General features: G+C 44.1%; 2 protein-coding genes across 3 annotated transcripts in view; one reads left to right on the forward strand and one right to left on the reverse strand.

The window, feature by feature from the left end:
• LOC139561818 (sterile alpha motif domain-containing protein 9-like) overlaps nucleotides 1-26,498 on the forward strand; it is a 120,064-nt gene that overhangs the window by 46,265 nt on the left and 47,301 nt on the right. The gene's annotated exons all lie outside the window — the stretch shown is intronic.
• Nucleotides 4,726-26,498, reverse strand: LOC139561791 (sterile alpha motif domain-containing protein 9-like). Its single transcript, XM_071379076.1, has 2 exons — nucleotides 26,454-26,498; nucleotides 4,726-8,418 (listed from the first exon to the last, which is right to left on the reverse strand). Exon 2 carries the CDS (start codon nucleotides 8,344-8,346, stop codon nucleotides 5,383-5,385), a length of 2,964 nt encoding a protein of 987 aa, XP_071235177.1. The 5' UTR covers nucleotides 8,347-8,418; nucleotides 26,454-26,498; the 3' UTR covers nucleotides 4,726-5,382.

Raw genomic sequence — 26,498 nt, forward strand, 5'->3', positions numbered from 1 at the left:
GTTAGATTTTGTAGTTTGAAAGAGATTTCAATGAATGAATTATATAACATTCTAAACTAAAGTACCCAGCTACCCCGAGAAGAACTGCTGGGAGATGTTGACACAGCAACACCATATCGGACTCTTACCCCAAAGGTTTCCTAACACCACAAGTCAACCAAATTTCCCTGCTTTTGGATGGAAAATAAACAGCTGTTTTTCCGCCTGTAGGAACTGTATAGGCAGTGCTTTACTCATTTTGGGTTCCGGTACAGTCAATATTTAGGTGCAGGAGCTCCACAATACTTTTGAGCTAATATTCTATAAGAGGAACAGGATCTCAATAGTAGAACATTTGATGTGCTGGTAGTCAGCTCCGGTGAGCTCCTTACAAGTCAAACACTGAATAGGAGCTTGGCTACACTGTATATTAAATGTCAATTTTCTAAATCCACTGGTATTATCTGCATTGATAACATTGAGAGATGATTTAACCACAGAGGAGAACAATAAGTGGAAATAACCTGTTCTACAGAAGAATCACAGGGGACCAGATATGCATGTAGCGTGAGGAATGCTGTCTTGGCCTGGTAGAGCAGCAAGTCACAGTGGGCTTTCACCGGAAAGCCAGATCTCACGAGAACTCCTTTTGGAGAGAAGGTTGGATGGAGGATCTTGACGTGGAAGCGGGTGACTTCATCCACTTGTTCTACGGACACACCACAGTCTTCTACATGTAGAACTCTCACTTTCTCTTTAAAGGAGGGATCATCGCCTGCAGAGATAAAAACAGGCACATTTGCATAAACATCAGGTTGACATCAACAACAAGGCTTTTTAAAAGTAGTTTGCATCAGTTATATTTTAGTTTTAAAAAATCTACGCCCATACCGAAACAGGCAAAATGTGGCAGATGCACTTCTTCCAGTTTTCCTGCAACGATTGTGACATCCAATAGGGGGCCTCCTTGCTCGTACCCCAAGCTTTTCATCATTGCCCTGTGAGGCTCCCAGGAGCTGAATTGATACTTCAGATTGACATGGTCTTTACATACCCACCGGAGCCCTGATACTCTGCACTCGTAGCGCCCCAGGCGAGACATGCTAGAGATGCCATGATAAGAAGACAGAATGGATTTAGTAAGTAAGTCATGTATTTAATTGTTTATCAGCAGTTGACAAACATCATAATGGTTACTTTACTTTGTTAAACTTTTCTGTAGATCCTCACATACTGTATTTCCTAAGTTTTTACAAGTAGTTCAACCAATTCTATAAAGTCAGACTTTCTTTAAATAATGGATAGGAGGTTTATTCCATCTAGTTACTGTTATCCTAAGACAGAATTGTTGGGTAGCAAAACTTAAAGCTTTTATCATACAATATATGGTGAGGGACTAATACAATCCAGGAGTGTACCTGAACATTGGGCCTTCTTCAGTGAAGACCGCAGGTTCAACCTGAACCCAATTGGTAGATTCCTGAATAAGAGAACATTGATCTCTGAATATCACAGATTATCAAACTGTATTTACGACATAATTCTTAAAACATCGTAGTGTAAAGGATGTACTTTACACTTTGAAGGGTTTCTTTGCCTTCACTTTTGTAAACCTTATTCTATACATTTATTTTTAATTGAATGAAGAATGGTTTCTGATTTGAAATATACACTCTTAGAAAAAAAGTAGCTAAATTAAACAATATAGGGTTCTTTGGTTGGTCCCCATAGGGGAACCCTTTTATGTGCTAGGTAGAACCCTTTGCAAAGGTTTCTACCTAGAACCCTCTATGTAGGGTTCTTCATAGAACCCCCTGTAAATGGTTCTATCTAGAACCCTCTATGAATGGATTTACTAAGAACCCTTTTATTTTTGGAGGGTTCTTCCTAGAACCCTCTATAAATGGTTCCACCAGCCTTAACCAATGAAACTTTTTATGACAATACATTACATATATCATAAGGCCTTTCTTTGAATACCTAGTTATACAATAACACAGTGGTGGTAGGAAACTCCTGGTTTACAGGCCACATCAGGCCTGCAAGTCACATTATGCTCACTTGCAAAGTGATGTGTAATTCTAATTGGAATCCAGCCAGAGTGAGGATATCCAACAATTCGAATTTGTATCACCCACAACCTGCATTCAGAATAACTGTCAGGGTAGGGAATATTGATAAATGAGACTAAATCTAAACTTGAACAACCATCCCAGTAACGGGTGCAATAAGTCCAAGGACTAACAGACTGTATTAGTTTAGGAAAATGTATGTTATTTATCTTTTTGTAGCACAAGATTAATCAACCAATCAATGTACATGCAATAACACAGGTTTTGAAACAAACAATTCTGAAAATCAACCGGCAATAGAATATGCTGGGAAATATGATATTGATGGGCGCGGTTTTTAATGTTCTACTCTACATAGAGTAAAAATGACAACCACTCAACTGGTTATTAATATCAACACTGGGGTTATTTTACACCACTATGTCAGTTACATGTCAAATGATAAAAGGAAATACCAGATATATGCACAAATATTCCCATATAGGTTTACTCACACCTAACTTTTTAAACTCCTGAAGTTAAAGTTTAAACACTGAGGTAAACACAAATGTCCAGGCACTATCTAAAATAAAAATGCACAATAAATAAACTAATTCAGATTCAGAAGGGGTTCTGTGTAGAAGGTTTCTTGCCTTCCAAAGAAACCTTCTTGCCTTTAAAAAATATCTAAATATACTTTTCTTCCAAAAACGGTTCTTTGCATGTTAATGGTTTTACGTAGAACCCTTTGCCTTACAAATATCCATTGTCTCCCAAAAAGGGTTCTTCAGATGACAAGTGTTGTTGGTAGAACCCTACCCCTCCACAAAGAACCCTTTTATAATCCTGCTGACAATTGGGTAATTCCATTTGAAAATGGAGCAACATGTTTTGTATTTTCCCACCATATTTTCTTATTTTTCATGAAAACAATTTATATTCATGAATACCGAGCACAGTCAACATAGGTGGTGGTAAAGAATTTGTATTTGTCAAACACTTATCTACTACTATTGTACGGTCTATGAATACTGTAACGAACATTAACTCACCATGACATTGGCACAGGTTGTGCAACTTCTCACAGGCCCTGGGGACAGACACATCAATCAGAAAATCAATTACACAAAGTACTAACTACTGTGTTAATACAGTCGTGGCCAAAAGTTTTGAGAATGACACAAATATTAATTTTCACAAAGTCTGCTGCCTCAGTTTGTATGATGGCAATTTACATATACTCCAGAATGTTATGAAGAGTGATCAGATGAATTGCAATTAATTGTAAAGTCCCTCTTTGCCATGCAAATTAACTGAATCCCCAAAAAACATTTCCACTGCATTTCAGCCCTGCCACAAAAGAACCAGCTGACATCATGTCAGTGATTCTCTCGTTAACACAGGTGTGAGTGTTGACGAGGACAAGGCTGGAGATCACTCTGTCATGCTGATTGAGTTCGAATAACAGACTGGAAGCTTCAAAAGGAGGGTGGTGCTTGGAATCATTTTTCTTCCTCTGTCAGCCATGGTTACCTGCAAGGAAACACGTGCCGTCATCATTGCTTTGCACTAAAAGGGCTTCACAGGCAAGGATATTGCTGCCAGTAAGATTGCACCTAAATCAACCATTTATCGGATCATCAAGAACTTCAAGGAGAGCGGTTCAATTGTTGTGAAGAAGGCTTCAGGGCACCCAAGAAAGTCCAGCAAGCGCCAGGACCATCTCCTAAAGTTGATTCAGCTGCGGGATCGGGGCACCACCAATACAGAGCTTGCTCAGGAATGGCAGCAGGCAGTTGTGAGTGCATCTGCAGGAACAGTGAGGCAAAGACTTTTGGAGGATGGCCTGGTGTCAAGAAGGGCAGCAAAGAAGCCACTTCTCTCCAGGAAAAACATCAGGGACAGACTGATATTCTGCAAAAGGTACAGGGATTGGACTGCTGAGGACTGAGTTAAAGTAATTTTCTCTGATGAATCCCCTTTCCGATTGTTTGGGGCATCCGGGAAAAAAGCTTGTCCGGAGAAGGCAAGGTGAACGCTGCCATCAGTCCTGTGTCATGCCAACAGTAAAGCATCCTGAGATCATTCATGTGTGGGGTTGCTTCTCAGCCAAGGGAGTGGGCTCACTCACAATTTTGCCTAAGAACACAGCCATGAATAAAGAATGGTACCAACACATCCTCCGAGAGCAACTTCTCCTAATCATCCAGGAACAGTTTGGTGATGAACAATGCCTTTCCCAACATGATGGAGCACCTTGCCATAAGGCAAAAGTGATAACTAAGTGGCTCGGGGAACAAAACATCGATATTTTGGGTCCATGGCCAGGAAACTCCCCAGACCTTAATCCCATTGAGAACTTGTGGTCAATCCTCAAGAGGCGGGTGGACAAACAAAAACCCACAACTTCTGACAAACTCCAAGCATTGATTATGCAAAAATGGGCTGCCATCAGTCAGGATGTGGCCCAGAAGTTAATTGACAGCATGCCTGGGCGGATTGCAGAGGTCTTGAAAAAGAAGGGACTACACTGCAAATATTGACTCTTTGCATCAACTTCATGTAATTGTCAATAAAAGCCTTTGACACGTATGAAATGCTTGTAATTATACTTCAGTATTCCATAGTAACATCTGACAAAAATATCTAAAGACACTGAAGCAGAAAACTGTGTGTAAATTAATATTTGTGTCATTCTCAAATCTTTTGGCAACGACTGTATAGTCTTAATTTCCTGGTACACAAAGCAATGTAAAATCAATGATATGACAAATATCATAAGAATTATATTTAGTGCTAACAATAATCTCCATGAGATGAGTCACAAATACTCCCAGCATCACTGTTTCCCTTGTGTAGATTGGTGGTGATGGGTTCTGAGTTCTAAACTTGAAAATATGAAGTATCTGTATTCATTTCACTGAGGGAGAGAGGGGAATGTAGAACGTTTACATTCAGTCAGAATATGTTATTGTTAGACATCAGGGATCCTATGGGAAGAAGAATGGCCACAGTCTGGTACAAGTCAACATGACAGTCGTGAGTTGGGGAGAAGTGAGGAATTTGAGCAGAGGTCAGGTTAGGTCAGATGAAGTGAGGAAGAACAGATATCACAAAAATTCTGTCTAGCAACAGAGGTGTATTGGCTGTTCAGAGGTGTAAGGGTAGGAGCATAGGAGGATAGGTTAAATACCAGTGACTGTGTGAAGATGTCTTATCCTTTGGGTGATTAAACTTGGTTTGAGCTTTACTAATCGTCAGTGGGTTTGGAAGTCTCTTGTGTCACTCTTGTGTCAAAAACATAAATGAACTTGAGTGAGAGACAATAGAGATGAAAATGAGAAATATAGGACTATACAGTAACTGTCTTACCGTCTTTGATCGATTTGATGTCAGGTACTTCCAACATTTTACGAGGTACCCCCCCTGTCATCCTATCTGAATGAAAGAAATGTCCGTGATGGGATGGGTACTGTATGCCATAGGCCACAGGACCTCTAATGGTGAAACCTAGGTAGAAGCAGACGTCTCCAGTCTTCCAAACTTTGCTTCGTTGGTCGGCACAGACTTCGATCTCCTTGCCATGAACGCGCGCAAACACCCTGTGCTGTCTAACCACTCCATTGACTGGAAGAAGAAGATCCTGGACACTGGGTTCTCTCCACACCTCACCACTGCTCCACTTTTGATCTATAAAGTCTGGCCTTTCCTCTGGCCCTGCCATTGGATTCTCCCTTGCCAATAGGTTGTCTATTTTTGATCTATGAACCAGTCTGCTCAAACCCTCACCCCGTCCCAGGAAAATAAGGGGGCGAAGGTACCTTGAGCGAAGATGCTTCTTGTATGTGTTGTTGTAGGAGTCTTGCATCTCCAGAACACATTTGTTGATGTCAACATTGAATCCCATTTTCTTATGCTCCTCGGGCCAGAACAGCAAAAGGACTAAGAAGTAAAACTCTGGGGTTTGGTTACCGAAATTGGCCAATAGGTGTCTTTCCAGAATGCTTCTTAGGATTGGCAAAGGGGTAAGCACTGGAGATGCTGCTTCCACTTTGCTTAAGATGATGTTGGCAAGGATGAAGTTTTGGGCAGCTTTGTTCTCACCACCACCATCTTTCTTTTTTTCACATTCTTGTATTTCCTCCCACAATTTTGTTATTCGGCTCAAGTTAGATTCATCATAGCCCTTATCAAGACAGGAAAGCAGTCCAGGGAAAGTAATGGCCTTTTCCTCTTTGAGCTTCTGGAGGGGTACATCTATTGCAGACTCTGAGTGTATAGGTGTGCATGTCCCCACATATTTGCAGTAGCAGTTCTTGACATCAGTCTGAAAGTAATGCGGTTCATTTTTTTTAATGTTGGGCTTGGAGTAAGTCAGGTAACCATCAAAAAACTCACATTTCCTCTCCACCTCATCCCTGAGGCTGCTGATGAGTGGCTTGTACTTGAAGAGCTTTTTTTGTCCGATTGATATGAAGAAAGATTCAGCAGATATTTCCATGGTAAGGACCTTTTGCCAGTTTTTATCAAGCGAGACAAGTGAGTCAAAAACAATGTTGGCAACATGTAGATAACCAAATAGTCCCCTGTTGTTAAAGATGTGTGAGACTTTGGTCATACCATCATCTTGTATGTCTGCTCCTTGCTCATTTTCAGCAGCCCTTTCCACATCTTTGAAAGCCTCAAAGGCCTTTACTGCCAGTTGCAAGATGTCTTGTGCAGAGATGGAAGGATCATAGACCCTGCTCTTTAAATGTGTCTTGTATACTTGCCCCAGAGTGTCAGCAACAAATGAATTCTTAGGATCTCTGTCTTTTGCTATTTTTGCCCACTGCTCCGCTTCACCATATTCACTCTTCACAATGTAAAAGAAACGAGCAAGAGCTTGAGGAAAAAATGGGTTCTGCGTGATTTTCTCTGAAGCTAATTGCAAAACAGATACACGATTGCTTTTGGGTTCTTTGGCTTCAATATCGTGAATCAACCTGGAAAATGTGTCTGTCCTCTCTTCTCCCATTTCCCTTTTTGTTAGCTTGATTTGTAAAACATATTTTTGGGAAAACAGATCCTGTGTTTCATTTCCTGTATTCTGCTGATGGTCCACTGTGATCTCCCTCTTAGTTAGCATGTCTTTGATGACAGGCATCAAATGTTGCTGCACCTCTTCTCCACAAAAGTCTGTCAGAAAGTTCCTTGCTGTATCACTCCTGGTCACACCTGCCGTAGCCAGTAACTCAACACACTGCTGTGCAATCAGTGGGTGAGCCATGCAGACATGTTTGTCTTGTCCCTGTCGTGCAGGGAATGTCACTATCAGCTGAGTGAAAGGCTCCATTCGCTGCTCAAAGGAAGGACCTCCATAAATGGGATCTGGAGTACCAAGGAATGCCTGACATTGAGACAGCAGAAGGTGGGATCCAGGGACGTAGGCATTCACCAGTGATAAGAATGCAAGAAGTTGAGAATTTTTAGGTCTTCTATTTTTCCTGACATTTAAAAAGGCACACGTTTCTTTAACATAATCTCCACTGAAATTTTCTCGCATTATGTTAAAGCCATGAAACTGTTTGTGTTCAGTAATGTAGCTTCGACTGATCTCAATCTGTTTCTCCTCAAACTGTTGTTTCTCTGCTTCAGAAAGTTCCGTCCTGAGAATAACATGTCTTGATTTGTTATGGTACTCTTGTTTGATAACTGCCTTACGCACACAGTTTAAAAGGATGACCACAGGCCTGTGGGTCGTGATGTTTCTCTCTGCAATCTCTTTGATGATGGCATCCTGCAGATTCTCCAGAATACGCTCATCTTCCAGCAGTAAGAGCACAGTGTTCTGCTGGCCTTGACCGCCTGCAGTGAAAAGGTGAATCACCTGCTTGGCGATAGCGGTGATGTCTGAGGTAGGGCCTGTTAGAACAGCACATCTGAGTGTTTTCCTCATGTCCCAGAGCACCTGCTTGACCAGAGTTGTTCCTCCGCTGCCTGGCTGATGCAGCAGATTCATGGTAGAAGTCAGGTCACCCTTACACTGTTTCTTAATATTTTCCATCAGTTCAGTGTAACCGTCTCTTTTGATAAGGGGGGTTGTTTTATCAGCTGACGTTGCCCTTTCAGCCCAGTAGAAGTTAAGCCATTGAGGTGGGGCTCCGCTGTAAAAATCTACCTCGGTCTTCTTAGCTACTGCGGAGTCTATGTCCTCTTCTTCAAATGCATTTGCGTACAAAACATCCAGAAGTGAAATGTAATCCCTGATTTGACTTCCAACATAACTTTCACGCCCACGGGCATTGGACAGGGATGAGCCCTTGTTGTGTGCCATCTTTGTTGTCTCCGGTCCCAAGCTTAACCAGTGTTCTGTATATTAGTTGTACTTCATGTGGTGGTATGGACTCTGAGAAAGGAGACAATAATGTTTCAGTAAGACTGTTGAAGGTCATTAATGGCTATAAACAAAAGGCTGATTACAGTATATCTTTGAATTTGTTGGAGTTTCATTTATATAGCTGATGATTTGGACATTGGTTGGATTTATCTACTGACACTGCATGGAACTGACAAATACAGACTGTGTTTTGCTTCTTGTTGCGACCCTCTCTAATAAATAGGCATCTATTGTAGCAACCCAACACCTAGCGACCTTGTGAAGAGGTTTGGATCTCTTCATGTAATGGCTAAGGTGTTGGGTTGAAAGTCGTGGGACCCGGGGTCATGTCCCGGGCAGGGCTACCCCCGAATTCGGTGCATTGGTGTCAGAAGTTGGATGGCACCTGAGGCCATCGGAGGGGCGTGTACACATGAGGGACGTTGTATAGGGAAGCATGGGGACACACTCTCCCAAGGAACAGGGAAGTGTTGTGAACTTAAACCAACATCTAACGATGGCTGGGTTGACAGTCATGTGACTGTCCGGAAATCCAGACATGTTTTGTGCTAAAGTTCCACTCCTTGAGCTCTGTGTCATACAGTAGCAAGAAAAGGTATGTGAACCCTTTGGAATTACCAGGATTTCTGCATAAATTGGTCATAAAATTTGATCTGACCTTCATCTAAGTCACAACAATAGACACACACACAGTGTGCTTAAACTGATAGCACACAAACAATTTAAGTTTTCATGTCTTTATAGAACACACCATGTAAACATTTACAGTGCAGGGTTGAAAAAAGTATGTGAACCCTTGGATTTAATAACTGTTTGACCTTCCTTTGGCAGCAATAACCTCAACCAAAAATGTTCTGTAGTTGCGGATAAGTCCTGCACAACGATCAGGAGTAAATTTGGACCATTACATTTTACAAAACTGTTTCAGTTCAGCAATATTCTTGTGATGTCTGGTGTGAACCTCTCTCTTGAGGTCATGTCACTGCATCTTAAGAAGAATCCTAGACTGTCAGCTAAAAAGACTTACAGAAATCTCTGGAGCATGCTAACATCTCTGTCGACGAGTCTACGATACGTAAAACACTAAACAAGAATGGTGTTCATGGGAGGACACCACGGAAGAAGCCACTGCTGTCCAAAAAACCCATTGCTGCACGTCTGATGTTCGCAAAAGAGCACCTGGATGTTCCAAAATATTGTGTGGACAGATTAAACTAAAGTTGAGTTGTTTTGAAGGAACACATAACACTATGTGTGAAGAAAAAAAGGCACAGCACACCAACATCAAAACCTCATCCCAACTGTAAAGTATGGTGGAGGGAGCATCATGGTTTGGGTCTGCTTTGCTGCAACAGGGCCTGGACAGTTTGCTATCATCGACGGGAAAATGAATTTCCAAATTTATCAAGACTTTTGGCAGGAGAATGTAAGGCTATCTGTCTGCCAGTTGAAGGTCAACAGAAGTTGGGTGTTGCAACAGGACAACGACGCGAAAAAAAAATACACCTTCTGGAGTGGCCCAGTCAGAGTCCTGACCTCAACAGGTTAACCTCATTGAGCATTCTGAGCTGTGCACTTGCAGTCATCTTTGCAGGACGGCCAGTCCTAGGGAGAGTAGCAACAGAGCTGAACTCTCTCCATTTTTAGACAATTGTTTTACAGTGGACTGATGAACATCAAGGCTTTTAGAGATACTTTTGTAACCTATTCCAGCTTTATGCAAGTCAACAATTTTTAATCTTAGGTCTTCTGTGATCTTTTTTGTTTGAGGTATGGTTCACATCAGGCAATGCTTCTTGTGAAATGCAAACTCAAATTTTGTGAGTGTTTTGTAAAGAGCTGGGCAACTCTAACCAACATCTCCAATCTCATCCCATTGATTGGACTCCAGGTTAGCTGACACCTGACTCCAATTAGCTTTTGGAGAAGTCATTAGCCTTGGTTTCCAACCTACACTGTGAAATTTTAAATTATGTATTCAAAATAGAAAGAGGAATACAATAATTTGTGTGTTATTAGTTTTAGCACACTGTGTGTGTCTATTGTTGTGACTTAGACGGTCAGATCAAAATTAGGGTGTAGATCAGCTTTAAAATTACACACATACCCACATATATATAAATATACATTGATACACATACAGTATATATACTGTATATAGTATATATATATATATATATATATATACACACTGCTCAAAAAAATTATGTGAACACTTACTTAAACACAATGTAACTCCAAGTCAATCACACTTCTGTGAAATCAAACTGTCCACTTAGGAAGCAACACTGATTGACAATAAATTTCACATGCTGTTGTGCAAATTGAATAGACAACAGGTGGAAATAGGCAATTAGCAAGACACCCCCAATAAAGGAGTGGTTCTGCAGGTGGTGACCACAAACCACTTCTCAGTTCCTATGCTTCATGGCTGATGTTTGTCACTTTTGAATGCTGGCGGTGCTTTCACTCTAGTGGTAGCACGAGGCGGAGTCTACAACCCACACAAGTGGCTCAGGTAGTGCAGCTCATCCAGGATGGCACATCAATGCGAGCTGTAGCAAGAAGGTTTGCTGTTTCTGTCAGCGTAGTGTCCAGAGCATGGAGGCGCTACCAGGAGACAGGCCAGTACATCAGGAGACATGGAGGAGGCCGTAGGAGGGCAACAACCCAGCAGCAGGACCGCTACCTCCACCTTTGTGCAAGGAGGAGCACTACCAGAGCCCTGCAAAATGACCTCCTGCAGGCCACAAATGTGCATGTGTCTGCTCAAACGGTCAGAAACAGACTCCATGAGGGTGGTATGAGGGCCCGACGTCCACAGGTGGGGGTTGTGCTTACAGCCCAACACCGTGCAGGACGTTTGGCATTTGCCAGAGAACACCAAGATTGGCAAATTCGCCACTGGCGCCCTGTGCTCTTCACAGATGAAAGCAGGTTCACACTGAGCACACTGAGCACATGTGACACGTGACAGAGTCTGGAGACGCTGTGGAGAACGTTCTGCTGCCTGCAACATCCTCCAGCATGCCCGGTTTGGCGGTGGGTCAGTCATGGTGTTACGAATCCCTTTGGCCCTACAGTCTAGGGGGGATGGTAATGGGACCCGTCACACAACTCATGCAAATTATAGTAGTGAAAACGTAACAGTGAGAACAAATAACACAGACAACTTAATTACCGTCAAACACTAAATGTTTATTTATAAACACACGGTAAATGGGGGGGAGCAGGGAAAGGGGCTGAGCGGGACCCAAGGAATGAAAGAATAATAATTCAAAAACACCCCTAAGCTAGACTAGCCTACTTCACAAACAGCTAACTAACTAACCAAAAATACAGGGGGTGGTCCGCCCAGTTCTAACTAGTGTTTTTAACAATGTTTAACTACGGGTAGTGTAGCCCAAGGGCGACTTGTCTGGTTACCCCCTTTTCCCACCATCAAACAAACACTCAAACACCATAACCAAAACAATACTCACAGGTGGGGACAAAGTGACATGTAGCTGCAAAACACACAAGCGATCTACAGACAGAAGGCATGTTACAAAGAGATTGAGCTGGGGAGACAACAACTGACAGGGGTTTTAAACCAAGGGAAAGGGACTGTGATTGGGTAAGGGAAAAGGAGCAGGTGTCTTCCGATTAGCAACTGATTGATGACTGATTGGGGAATGATTATTGTCACCTGTGAGTAGGGGAGAACGAGAGAAAAGAAATACACAGGATACTCACAGAACACTTGTATCCGTAACACATGGTGTGGGGTGGCATTTCTTTGTGGGGCCGCACAGCCCTCCATGTGCTCGCCAGAGGTAGCCTGACTGCCATTAGGTACCGAGATGAGATCTCTCTCCTCTGCTCTCATCCTTCTAGACCTATCGGCTGCCTTTGATACTGTGAACCATCAGATCCTCCTCTCCACCCTCTCCGAGCTGGGCATCTCCGGCGCGGCCCACGCTTGGATTGCGTCCTACCTGACAGGTCGCTCCTACCAGGTGGCGTGGCGAGAATCTGTCTCCGCACCACGTGCTCTCACCACTGGTGTCCCCCAGGGCTCTGTTCTAGGCCCTCTCCTATTCTCGCTATACACCAAGTCACTTGGCTCTGTCATATCCTCACATGGTCTCTCCTATCATTGCTATGCAGACGACACACAATTAATCTTCTCCTTTCCCCCCTCTGATAACCAGGTGGTGAATCGCATCTCTGCATGTCTGGCAGACATATCAGTGTGGATGACGGATCACCACCTCAAGCTGAACCTCGGCAAGACGGAGCTGCTCTTCCTCCCGGGGAAGGACTGCCCGTTCCATGATCTCGCCATCACGGTTGACAACTCCATTGTGTCCTCCTCCCAGAGTGCTAAGAACCTTGGCGTGATCCTGGACAACACCCTGTCGTTCTCAACTAACATCAAGGCGGTGACCCGTTCCTGTAGGTTCATGCTCTACAACATTCGCAGAGTACGACCCTGCCTCACGCAGGAAGCGGCGCAGGTCCTAATCCAGGCACTTGTCATCTCCCGTCTGGATTACTGCAACTCGCTGTTGGCTGGGCTCCCTGCCTGTGCCATTAAACCCCTACAACTCATCCAGAACGCCGCAGCCCGTCTGGTGTTCAACTTTCCCAAGTTCTCTCACGTCACCCCGCTCCTCCGCTCTCTCCACTGGCTTCCAGTTGAAGCTCGCATCCGCTACAAGACCATGGTGCTTGCCTACGGAGCTGTGAGGGGAACGGCACCTCCGTACCTTCAGGCTCTGATCAGGCCCTACACCCAAACAAGGGCACTGCGTTCATCCACCTCTGGCCTGCTCGCCTCCCTACCTCTGAGGAAGTACAGTTCCCGCTCAGCCCAGTCAAAACTGTTCGCTGCTCTGGCACCCCAATGGTGGAACAAACTCCCTCACGACGCCAGGTCAGCGGAGTCAATCACCACCTTCCGGAGGCACCTGAAACCCCACCTCTTTAAGGAATACCTAGGATAGGATAAAGTAATCCTTCTAACCCCCCCCCCCCCCTTAAAAGAGTTAGATGCACTATTGTAAAGTGGTTGTTCCACTGGATATCATAAGGTGAATGCACCAATTTGTAAGTCGCTCTGGATAAGAGCGTCTGCTAAATGACTTAAATGTAAATGTAAAAATGAGATCCTCAGACCCCTTGTGAGACCATATGCTGACACATGCACATTTGTGGCCTGCTGGAGGTCATTTTGCAGGGCTCTGGCAGTGTTCCTCCTTGCACGAAGGCTGACGTAGCGGTCCTGCTGTTGGGTTGTTGCCCTCCTATGGCCTCCTCCACGTCTCCTGATGTACTGGCCTGTCTCCTGGTAGCGCCTCCATGCTCTGGACACTACGCTGACAGACACAGTAAACCTTCTTGCCACAGCTCGCATTGATGTGCCATCCTGGATGAGCTGCACTACCTGAGCCACTTGTGTGGGTTGTAGACTCCGTCTCATGCTACCACTGGAGTGAAAACACCGCCAGCATTCAAAAGTGACCGAAACATCAGCCAGGAAGCATAGGAACTGAGAAGCGGTCTGTGGTCACCACCTGCAGAACCACTCCTTTATTGGGGGTGTCTTGCTAATTGCCTATAATTTCCACCTTTTGTCTATTCCATTTGTACAACAGCATGTGAAATTTATTGTCAATCAGTGTTGCTTCCTAAGTGGACAGTTTGATTTCACAGAAGTGTGATTGACTTGGAGTTACATTGTGTTGTTTAAGTGTTCCCTTTATTTCTTTGAGCAGTGTATATACAGTGGGGAGAACAAGTATTTGATACACTGACAATTTTGCAGGTTTTCCTACTTACAAAGCATGTAGAGGTCTGTAATTTTTATCATAGGTACACTTCAACTTTGAGAGAAGGAATCTAAAACAAAAATCCAGAAAATCACATTGTATGATTTTTAAGTAATTAATTTGCATTTTATTGCATGACATAAGTATTTGATACATCAGAAAAGCAGAACTGAATATTTGGTACAGAAACCTTTGTTTGCAATTACAGAGATCATACGTTTCCTGTAGTTCTTGACCAGGTTTGCACACACTGCAGCAGGGATTTTGGCCCACTCCTCCATACAGACCTTCTCCAGATCCTTCAGGTTTACGGGGCTGTCGCTGGGCAATACGGACTTTCGGCTCCCTCCAAAGATTTTCTATTGGGTTCAGGTCTGGAGACTGGCTAGGCCACTCCAGGACCTTGAGATGCTTCTTACGGAGCCACTCCTTAGTTGCCCTGGCTGTGTGTTTCGGGTCGTTGTCATGCTGGAAGACCCAGCCACGACCCATCTTCAATGCTCTTACTGAGGGAAGGAGGTTGTTGGTCAAGATCTCGCGATACATGGCCCCATCCATCCTCCCCTCAATACGGTGCAGTCGTCCTGTCCCCTTTGCAGAAAAGCATCCCCAAAGAATGATGTTTCCACCTCCATGCTTCACGGTTGGGATGGTGTTCTTGGGGTTGTACTCATCCTTCTATTCCTCCAAACACGGCGAGTGGAGTTTAGAGCAAAAAGCTCTATTTTTGTCTCATCAGACCACATGACCTTCTCCCATTCCTCCTCTGGATCATCCAGATGGTCATTGGCAAACTTCAGACGGGCCTGGACATGCGCTGGCTTGAGCAGGGGGACCTTGCGTGCGCTGCAGGATTTTAATCCATGACGGCGTAGTGTGTTACTAATGGTTTTCTTTGAGACTGTGGTCCCAGCTCTCTTCAGGTCATTGACCAGGTCCTGCCGTGTAGTTCTGGGCTGATCCCTCACATTCCTCATGATCATTGATGCCCCACGAGGTGAGATCTTGCATGGAGCCCCAGACCGAGGGTGATTGACCGTCATCTTGAACTTCTTCCATTTTCTAATAATTGTGCCAACAGTTGTTGCCTTCTCACCAAGCTGCTTGGCTATTGTCCTGTAGCCCATCCCAGCCTTGTACAGGTCTACAATTTATCCCTGATGTCCTTACACAGCTCTCTGGTCTTGGCCATTGTGGAGAGGTTGGAGTCTGTTTGATTGAGTGTGTGGACAGGTGTCTTTTATACAGGTAACGAGTTCAAACAGGTGCAGTTAATACAGGTAATGAGTGGAGAACAGGAGGGCTTCTTAAAGAAAAACTAACAGGTCTGTGAGAGACGGAATTCTTACTGGTTGGTAGGTGATCAAATACTTATGTCATGCAATAAAATGCAAATTAATTACTTAAAAATCATACAATGTGATTTTCTGGATTTTTGTTTTAGATTCCGTCTCTCACAGTTGAAGTGTACCTATGATAAAAATGACAGACCTCTACATGCTTTGTAAGTAGGAAAACCTGCAAAATCGGCAGTGTATCAAATACTTGTTCTCCCCACTGTATATATACTTTAAAATTATATTTTCCTTCATTATTTCGCACAACTTGCAAAGAAAAAGCCATATCTCAGACTGGCCAATAAAAAGAAAAGATTAAGATGGGCAAAAGAACACAGACACTGGACAGAGGAACTCTGCCTAGAAGGCCAGCATCCCGAAGTTTCCTCTTCACTGTTGACGTTGAGACTGGTGTTTTGCGGGTACTATTTAATGAAGCTGCCAGTTGAGGCCTTGTGAGGCGTCTGTTTCTCAAACTAGACACTGTAATGTACTTGTCCTCTTGCTCAGTTGTGCACTGGGGCCTCACACTCCTCTTTCTATTCTGGTTAGAGACAGTTTGCTCTGTTCTGTGAAGGGAGTAGTACACAGTGTTGTACCAGATCTTCAGTTTCTTGGCAATTTCTCGCATGAATAGCCTTCATTTCACAGAACAAGAATAAATTGACGAGTTTCAGAAGAAAGTAATTTGTTTCTGGCCATTTTGAGCCTGTAATCAAACCCACAAATGCTGATGCTCCAGATACTCAACTAGTCAATAGAAGGCCCGTTTTATTGCTTCTTTAATCAGAACAACAGTTTTCAGCTGTGCTAACATAATTGCAAAAGGGTTTTCTAATGATCAATTAGCCTTTTAAAATGATCCACTTGGATTAGCTAACACAACGTGCCATTGGAACACAGGATTGATGGTTGCTGATAATGGGCCTCTGTACACCTATGTAGATATTCCATAAAAAAATCTGCCATTTCCAACTACAATTGTCATTTACAACATTAACAATGTCTACACTGTATTTCTGATCAATTTGATGTTATTTTATGCACCAAAAATGTGCTTTTCTTTCAAAAACAAGGACATTTCTAAGTGACCCCAAACTTTTGAACAATCTATTTTCCAATAGTTATATATTGTTTGTTTTTAGTCCTGTTCTTCCTCTAACTTCCACCTATCCCATCTATTGCTAATGTCCATCCAGTTTGATATCTATTTGCCATTTACTTTTAACTGTGCTATTTCACAAAAGTTCTGAACCTATATACATTTTACAGACACAGTATATTTTACATTTGTTATCTTGTTGTTATTAGTCCGACCCTTCATCTTAGTTCAACCCCTCCCATCTATCTCTTAATTAACACCATCCATATTGGATTTCTATTTGCCATATCTTTTTCAACTGTTCTGTGATACTCAACAAAAGTTCTGAAACTTTCTTTTCTCATAGTTTCTACAGATTGTAAATTAATAACGATATAATAATTTTAGCAAAAAGGTATATAACAATGTCTTGGTTGCAAGAATTTTGTATAATTTATTTAAGTTGTAATTTAAGTTTTGAATCCGGCGTCGTTTTTCGTGTCAGTTCATAAACCATGTGCCATGGAATCGGTACATCGAAAATATCTTCCCAACTATTTTGCAATCTATCTGGCACAGCTGTCCATTTTTTCGTTCTTAAATGAAACTGGTATATTTATCACAACCAATTTTGGTCTTTAATGCAGGGCCGACAGATAAGTTCCTTACTTGTCCCCCTTCTACTTGCCTCTTCCATTTTTGAGGTAATGCTGCAATTAGTTGGTTGCAATTTTGGGTAGAGCAGACATTTCCATATATGTGTGTTAGATGCATGTGTGACATAACTCCACCAGTTCTATTTATGATATAATTTACAAAGATTATACTTTGTAAAAAAATTATCGAAAAATAAAGTTTTTTTATATCTATTATATCATAGTATATTTGAGTTTAACCACCATATTTGTTGTATTATTTGTTCTGTCTTTTCTGGTGGATTAAACTGAAATTGAAAACAACCTTCTATGGCGTGTTTAAAAAATTACGCCCTGATCTGTTTCACCTGTTCCTGTGATTGGCTCCACCCCCTCCAGGTGTCGCTTATTATCCCTGGTGTATTTATCACTGTGTTTCCTGTCGCTCTGTGCCAGTTCGTCTTGTATGTTTAGTCAAGTCAACTAGCGTGGTTTTCCCCATACTCCTTTTGCTATTCTCCTTTTTCTAGTCCTCCTGGTTTTGACCAGGACCTGTTTTCTGGACTCTGTACCTGTCTGCCTGACCATTCTGCCTGACTTGATCATGAGCCTGTCTGCCACTCTGGACTCTGATCTGGTTTTGACCGTTTGCCTGTCCACGACCATCCTCTTGCCTACCCCTTTAGATTATTAAACATTGCAAGACTCCAACCATCTGCCTCCTGTGTCTGCATTTGCATCTCGCCTTGCATCTTGATACATTGTTACTAATTTGCTAGAGAAGCAGTTCGGATTTAAGTATACATTTTGTATGACTGATGCCCTAAGTGAGAGGTCTAATGCTTTAATAATTTCTGCCCCCCGAATTCATATTCATTATATAAATAGGCCCTTTTAATTTTGTCTGGCTTGCCATTCCAAAAAAAGTGTTATTTTTTGCTCATTATTTTAAAAAACAGGACAGGCAGAGGTTCATAAATGGGTCAGAGTCAGGCAGGTACAGTACGACAGGCAGGCTTGAGGTCAGGGCAGGCAGAATGATCAGAACCGGAGAAACTAGGAAACAGAACTTGAGAAAGCAGGGAGACAGGAAAACACGCTGGTAAGACCTGACAAGATGAACTGGCAACAGACAAACAGAGAACACAGGTATAAATACACTGGGAATAATGGGGAAGATGGGCGACACCTGGAGGGGGGTGGAGACAACCACAAAGACAGGTGAAATAGATCAGGGTGCGACAATAATACAGTTTTGTATTGCTTGTAGGGTCAATAAATTATTATATATATTTTCAAAGAAGCGTGAATCATCATTATTTGGACCGTATAGGTTTAATGAGACTTATCTGTTTAAGGTCCAATATCATATTTAAAATCATCCATCTACCTTGAGGATCTGTTTGGGACAATTTGCACAATTACTCTTAATATCATCACCCTTTTTGAATTTATTTTCCCATGGGAGAAATATATTAAATCCCCCAGTCCTTTTTCCACCCAACTTCATCTAAAATGGTTGAATGAGTTTCCTGTAAACAATAGATATTATATTCCTTCTCTTTTTGCCAGGAAAATACTGACCGTCTTTTCTTATTATCTGCTAAGCCATTAGAATTATAACTGGCTATACTTATTTCACCATTTACCATAATGAAACACAAGTTTCAAATCTATTTATCATAATATATGTTTGTAAACTCACCATTAAAAAGTACCATAGTGTTTGAGTGTCCATAAAGCTGTACCATGACATTTGCATTGCTACTAAGTAAACCTTCAATTGGTCCCCACTATTCCACCTGTTAAAACCCCTCCCATCCCAAGTTGGGTTGTCATCCCAGTGACCGGCAGACCACCCCCATCCCCCCGGATGCCAGGGCATCCCTCGAAAAGAGCACACAGTGTAACAGTTTGGGTGTAGAAAGTCTCCCCCTTTGAGAGCTGGTGGCAGCTTGACGGCGGCAGCTTTCCAATCTTTGGGGATCTCTGAGAGGTTGAACAGTCTAGTAATAGGGTTTGGAACAATTGCGCAGGATAATTTTAGAAATAGAGGATCCAGATTGTCTAGCCCAGCTGATTTGTAGGGGTCCAGATTTTGCAGCTCTTTCAGAACATCAGCTATCTGTATTTGGGTGAAGGAGAAATGAGGGAGGCTTGGGCAAGTTGCTGTGGGGGGTGCAGAGCTGTTGACCGGGGTATGAGTAGCAAGGTGGAAAGCATGGCCAGGAGGAGGTGGCCAGGAGGAGGTGCTCTTATTCTCCATGGACTTTACAGTGTCCCAGAACTTTTTGGAGTTTGTGCTACAGGATGCAAATTTCTGTTTGAAAAAGCTAGCCTTTGCTTTCCTAACTGCCTGTGTATATTGGTTCGTAACTTCCCTAAAAAGTTGCATATCGCAGGGGCTATTCGATGCTAATGCAATATGCCACAGGATGTTTTTGTGCTGGTCAAGGGCAGTCAGGTCTGGAGTGAACCAAGGGCTATATCTGTTCTTAGTTCTACATTTTTTGAATGGGGCATGCTTATTTAAGATGGTGACGGAAACACTTTTAAAGAATAACCAGGCATCCTCTACTGACAGGATGAGGTTCATATCCTTCCAGGATACCCCGGCCAGGTCGATTAGAAAGGCCTGCTCGCTGAAGTGTTTTAGGGAGCATTTGACAGTGATGAGGGGTGGTCGTTTGACCGCGGACCCATTACGGACACATGCAATGAGGCAGTAATCGCTGAGATCTTGGTTGAAAACAGCAGAGGTGTATTTGGAGGGCAGGTTGGTCAGGATGATATCTGTGAGGGAGCACGTGTTTATGGATTTAGGGTTGTACCTGGTAGGTTCCTTGATAATTTGTGTGAGATTGAGGGCATCTAGCTTAGATTGTAGGACGGTCGGGGTGTTAAGCATATCCTAGTTTAGGTTACCTTATAGTATAAACTCTAAAGATAAATGGGGGGTAATTATTCCACATATGGTGTCCAGGGCACAGCTGGGGGCTGAGGGGGGTCTATAACAAGTGGCAACAGCAAGAGATTTATTTCTGGAAAGGTGGATTTTTAAAGGTAGAAGCTTGAACTGTTTGGGCACAAATCTGGATAGCATGACAGAACTCTGCATCCTGTCTCTGCAGTATATTGCAAGTCCACCCCCTTTGGCAGTTCTATCTTGGTGGAAAATGTTGTAGTTGGGGATGGAAATCTCAGAATTTTTGGTGGCCTTCCTAAGCCACGATTCAGACACGGCAAGGACATCAGGGTTTGCGGAGTGTACTAAAGCAGTGAATAAAACAAACTTAGGGAGGAGGCTTCTGATGTTAACATGCATGAAACCAAGGCTTTTACGGTTACAGAAGTCAACAAAAGATAGCACCTGGGGAATAGGAGTGGAACTGGGGGCTACAGGGCCTGGGTTAACCTCTACATCACCAAAGGAACAGAGTAGGAGTAGGATAAGGGTACGGCTAAAGGCTATAAGAACTAGTCGTCTGGTGCGTTGGGGACAGAGAATAAAAATATCAGATTTCTGGGCATAGTAGAGTAGATTCAGGGCATAATGTACAGACAATGGTATGGTAGGATGTGAGTACAGTGGACGTAAACCTAGGCGTTGAGTGACGACGAGAGAGGTTTCGTCTCTGGAGGCACCAGTTAAGCCAGGTGAGGTCTCCGCATGTGTGTGGGGTGGGACAAAAGAGCTATCTAAGGCATTTTGAGTGGGACTGAGGGCTCTACAGTGAAATAAAACAGCAAGAACTAGCCAAGACAGCAGTAGACAAGGCATATTGACATTAGAGAGAGGCATAAAGCAAACACAGGTGTTGATCAGGAGAGCTAAGACAACAACGGGTAAATGGCGATGAATGGGCAGAGCAGGTTAGTTAGGTACATACAGGACCTGAGTTCAAGGCTGGGGCTGACAGGTAAACAAAATGAGGTACTGTGTTATTGAAACAGTCCAGGGGGCATCAGCTTTGTAGCCGAGTGATCATAGGGTAAAAAGAGTAGCAATAGGTGAGTCAGGGTGCCGTTTGGTAGTCACTACTAAGCTAGGCAAGCAGGGGACACAGTGTTCAGAAAAGCTAGCGGGCCGGGGCTAGTAGGTGGTTCTTCGGTGACATCGTAACAGAATAGCCTGTTGAGACCCACTCGGACGGTTACGTCGGTAGACCAGTCGTGATGGATCGGCGGGGCTCCGTGTCGGCAGTAAAAGGGTCCAGGCCAATTGGCAAAATAGATATTGTAGCCCAATAATTGGCTGGAGGACCGCTTCGCCTAGCCGGGAGATGGACCTAGCTCTAGGCTAGCTCCAGGCTAACTAGTGCTTGCTTTGGACAGAGACATTAGCCAGGAGTAGCCACTTGGATAGCAGCTAGCCAGCTGTGACAATCCGGTGTAAAGGTTCATTGCTTGCGGTAGGAATCCGGAGATGTGTTAGAGAAAAAGCAGTCCATGTCACGATCGTGTGGAGGAGAGACGGACCAAGGCGCAGCGCGTGAAAAGAACATCTTCTTTTATTAGAAGGGAAAAAACACAAAACGACTACTACAACCAAACTAACAAAATAACAAACTGACGAACGGCTCTAGCGGCTCCTGACTGACTAACGGCTCTGACGGCTCGGGACAGACGGGCGGCTCTAATGGCTCTGGGCAGACGGATGGCTCAGATGGCGCTGGGTAGACGGATGGCTCAGATGGCGCTGGGTAGACGGATGGCTCAGATGGCGCTGGGTAGACGGATGGCTCAGATGGCGCTGGGTAGACGGATGGCTCTGGCCGGCTGAGGCGCACTGTAGGCCTGGTGCGTGGTGCCGGAACTGGTGGTACCGGGCTGGGGACACGCATCTCAGGGCTAGTGCGGGGAGCAGCAACAGGGCATACTGGACCCTGGATACGCACATTAGGCCTAGTGCGTGGTGCCGGCACTGGTGGTACCGGGCTGGGGACACGCACTTCAAGGCTAGTGCGGGGAGCAGCAACAGGATGCACAGGACTCTGGAGACGCACAGGAGACTTGGTGCGTGGCGTAGGCACAGGTGGTAATGGGCGGGAGACACGCACCATTGGACGAGTGCGTGGAGGAGGAACAGGGCTCTGGAGACACACTGGAAGCCTGGTGCGTGGTGTAGGCACTGGTGGAACTGGACTGGGGCGGGGAGGTGGCGCCGGAAATACCGGACCGTGCAGGCGTACTGACTCCCTTGAGCACCGAGCCTGCCCAACCTTACCTGGTTGAATGGTCCTCGTCGCCCGCCCAGTGCGGGGAGGTGGAATAACCCGCACCGGGCTATGTAGGCGAACCGGGGACACCATGCGTAAGGCTGGTGCCATGTAAGCCGGCCCGAGGAGACGTACTGGAGACCAGACGCGTTGAGCCGGCTTCATGGCACCTGGCTCAATGCCCAATCTAGCCCTACCAGTGCGGGGAGGTGGAATAACCCGCACCGGGCTATGAACACGTACAGGAGACACCGTGCGCTCTACTGCGTAACACGGTGTCCGCCCGTACTCCCGCTCTCCACGGTTAGCCTGGGAAGTGGGCGCAGGTCTCCTACCTGCCCTCGGCCCACTACCTCTAAGCCCCCCCCAAGAAATTTTTGGGTTGTACTTGCGGGCTTCCAGCCTTGCCTCCGTGCTGCCTCCTCATATCGCCTCCTCTCGGCTTTCGCTGCCTCCAGCTCTTCACGAGGGAGGCGATATTCTCCCGGTTGTGCCCAAGGTCCCTTTCCATCCAAAATCTCCTCCCATGTCCATGAATCCTTTGTTCCTTGCTCCTGTTGCCACTGATCACGCTGCTTGATCCTTGTTTGGTGGGTAATTCTGTCACAAGTCTATGTCTATGTTGCATGTGTGCACGTAGTTTGTATTAGCTTCACGATCGTTTGTTGTTTTTGTTAGTTTGTTAAAGTGTTTCGTGTCGTGTTCTTTCATCTTCGTTAATAAAGAGAAGATGTATCACTATCACGCTGCGCCTTGGTCCGTCTCTCCACACGATTGTGACAGTCCAATATGCTCTGGGTTGATATCGAGCTGTGCAACTGTCAGGAATTGACCGGGCTGAGGCTAGCTGATGTCCGAGTTAACGTGATGACCGCTCGCAGTGGCTAACTGACTACTAGCTAGTAGCTAGTTAGCTGGCTAGCTCCTGATGGGGGTTCCGGTTCTAAAGTGTAAAAAAATAGCAGATCCGTGCCACATTGGGTGAGGCAGATTGCAGGAGACTATGTTCAGTCCGTAGATGGAAATTTAAAAAATATATATAAAAAGTATATATAAAATATACACGAAGAAGACGATATATACTGTACATGGGACGGGACGAGAAAAGACAAATAGACGTCCGACTGCAAAGCCATCTTGGATATGTATGAGGTAGCTTCATGAGGTAGTCACCTGTAATGCATATCAATTAACAGTTGTGCCTTGTTAAAAGTTAATTTGTTGATTTTCTTTCCTTCTTAATGCATTTGAGCCAATCAGTTGTGTTGTGACAAGGTAGGAGTGGTATACAGAAGATAGCCCTATTAGGTAAAAGATCAAGTCCCTGTTATGGCAAGAACAGCTCAAAAAAGCAAAGAGAAACAACAGTCCATCATTACATAAGACATGAAGGTCAGTCAATTTGGAACATTTCAAGAACTTTGAAAGTTTCTTCAAGTGCCGTCGCAAAAACTCTATGATGAAACTGGACTCATGAGGACCACCACAGGAAAAGAAGACCCAGAGTTACTGCTGCTGCAGAGGATACGTTTGTGTAAGAGCTATTTGACCAAGAAGGAGAATGATGAGGTGCTGAATCAGATGACCTGGCCTTACCAATCACCCAACCTAAACCCAATTAAGATGGTTTGGGATAAGTTGAACCACAGAGGGAAGGAAATGCAGCCAACAAGTCCTCAGCATATGTGGGAACTCCTTCAAGACGGTTAGAAAAGCATTCCAGGTGAAGCTGGTTGAGAGAATGCCAAGAGTGTACAACGTTTTCATCAGGGCAAAGGGTGTCTATGTTGAAGAATCTCAAATATAAAATATATTTTGATTTGCTTAACACTATTTTGGTTACTACTTGATTCCGTATTTGTTATTTCACAGTTTTGATGTCTTCACTATTATCCTACAATATAGAAAATAGTTAAAATAAAGAAAAACCCTTGAATGAGTAGGTGTGTCCAAACTTTTGACTGGTACTCTATGTGGACACCCCTTCAAATGAGTGGATTCGGCGATTACAGCCACACCCGTTGCTGACAGGTATATAAAATCGAGCACAGAGCCATGAAATCTCCATAGACAAACATTGGCAGTAGAATAGCACCGTCATAGTATGCAACCATTCCAACAAGTCAGTTCATAACATTTCTGCCCTGCCCCGGTTAACTGTAAGTGCTGTTATTGTGAAGTGGAAATGTCTAGGAGCAATAACGGCTCAGCTGCGAAGTGGTAAGCCATACAAGCTCACAGAACGGGACCGCCGAGTTCTGAAGCGCGTAAAAATCGACTCTGTCCTCAGTTGCAACACTCACTACTGCCTCTGGAAGCAACGTCTGCACAACAAACTGTTTGTCGGGAGCTTTATGAAATGGGATTCCATTGGCAAGCCTAAGATCACCATGCGTAATGCCAAGCATCGGCTGGAGTGGTGTAAAGCTCGCCGCCATTGGACTCTGGAGCAGTGGAAATGCCTTATCTGGAGTGATGAATCACGTTTAATCGTCGGGCAGTCCGACGAACGAGTCTGGGTTTGGCGGATGCCAGGAGAACGCTACCTGCCCGAATGCATTGTGCCAACTGTATAGTTTGGGGAAGGGTCTAGGGCTGTTTTTCATGGTTCGGGCTAGGCCCCTTAGTTCTAGTGAAGGGAAATCATAACACTACAGCATACGATGACATTCTAGACGATTCTGTGCTTCAAGCTTTTGTGGCAACAGCTTGGGGAAGGCCCTTTCCTGTTTCAGCATGACAATGCCCCCGTGCTCAAAGCGAGGTCCATACAGAAATGACTTGTCGCGATCAGTGTGGAAGAACTTGACGGTCCTGCACAGAGCCCTGACCTTAACCTCATTGAACAACGTCGGGATGAATTGGAATGCCAACTACAGGCCAGGCCTAATCGCCCAACATCAGTGCTCAACGTCACTATTGCTCTTGTGGCTGAATGGAAGCAAGTCCCTGCAGCAATGTTCAAAAATCTAGTGGAAAGCCTTCCCAGACGAGTGGAGGCTGTTATAGCAGCAAAGGGGGGACCAACTCCATATTAATGCCATGATTACTGACAACTGTTACCAAGCCAGCCCAGGACCTCCACATCCGGCTTCTTCACCTACAGGACTGTCTGAGACCAGCCACCCTGACAGTATTTCTGTCTGTAATAAACCCCTTTTGTGGGGAAAAACTCATTCTGAATGTCTGGGCCTGGCTCCCCAGTGGGTGGGCCTTGCTCCCAAGTGGTTGGGCCTATGCCCTCCCAGGCCCACCCATGGATGCGCCCCTGCCCAGTCATGTGAAATCCATAGATTAGGGCCTAATGAATATATTTCAATTGACTGATTTAGTTATACGAACTGTAACTCAGTAAAATCGTTGAAATTATTGCATATTGCGTTTCTATTTTTGTTTAGTATAGTTTGCCATCTATGAACATGTTTTTCTATGGACTAACGCCAAATTCAATGTTTAATCAAATAATTGTTGTATATATATCGTTTTTTTCACTTCCCTACAGGGGTCCTACAATTCAAAATCAAATTGCAAAATTATCCATGCTATGACCATCTTAAAACAATGCCATATGTTAGCTTAGCAGAACCCACCTTAGACTTGTTGGGGTTAATTGATGTGTATTGTCCATGTCAAATAAATAAATACATTGATTCTGTTAGAAATTTGGCCCTGTCCATATATGCCAATTCCCTCTAGTGTAAAGTTAATCAATCATCTTATAATTTTGCATGTTGTCGACTAATGGCTCAATTCAATCCGTAATGCTGAAGTTCTGCGTTACAGCATCATTTAAATTTAAGGCAATGTTCCCGTGTTCGTGGAGACTACATTCACAGTAAATGCTGCATGACTCGGCTCAACCACAAATTACCTTTACATTTCAAGTGCTCTATAGCACTGAACTTCGGCAATACAAATGTATACCAATACAAAATGGAAAATATAGGCATTGTCGTTACCTTTGTCTGTTTGAAGACGGTTCTACCTTTTCACAGCCGAATCTG

Source organism: Salvelinus alpinus, chromosome 31 (genome assembly GCF_045679555.1).
Source record: "Salvelinus alpinus chromosome 31, SLU_Salpinus.1, whole genome shotgun sequence".
NCBI classification, from domain to species: domain Eukaryota; kingdom Metazoa; phylum Chordata; class Actinopteri; order Salmoniformes; family Salmonidae; genus Salvelinus; species Salvelinus alpinus.

Bases quoted from the DNA above. Each gene is read 5' to 3' on its own strand.
- LOC139561791 (XM_071379076.1), bottom strand. From the start codon at position 8,346: ATGGCACACAACAAGGGCTCATCCCTGTCCAATGCCCGTGGGCGTGAA.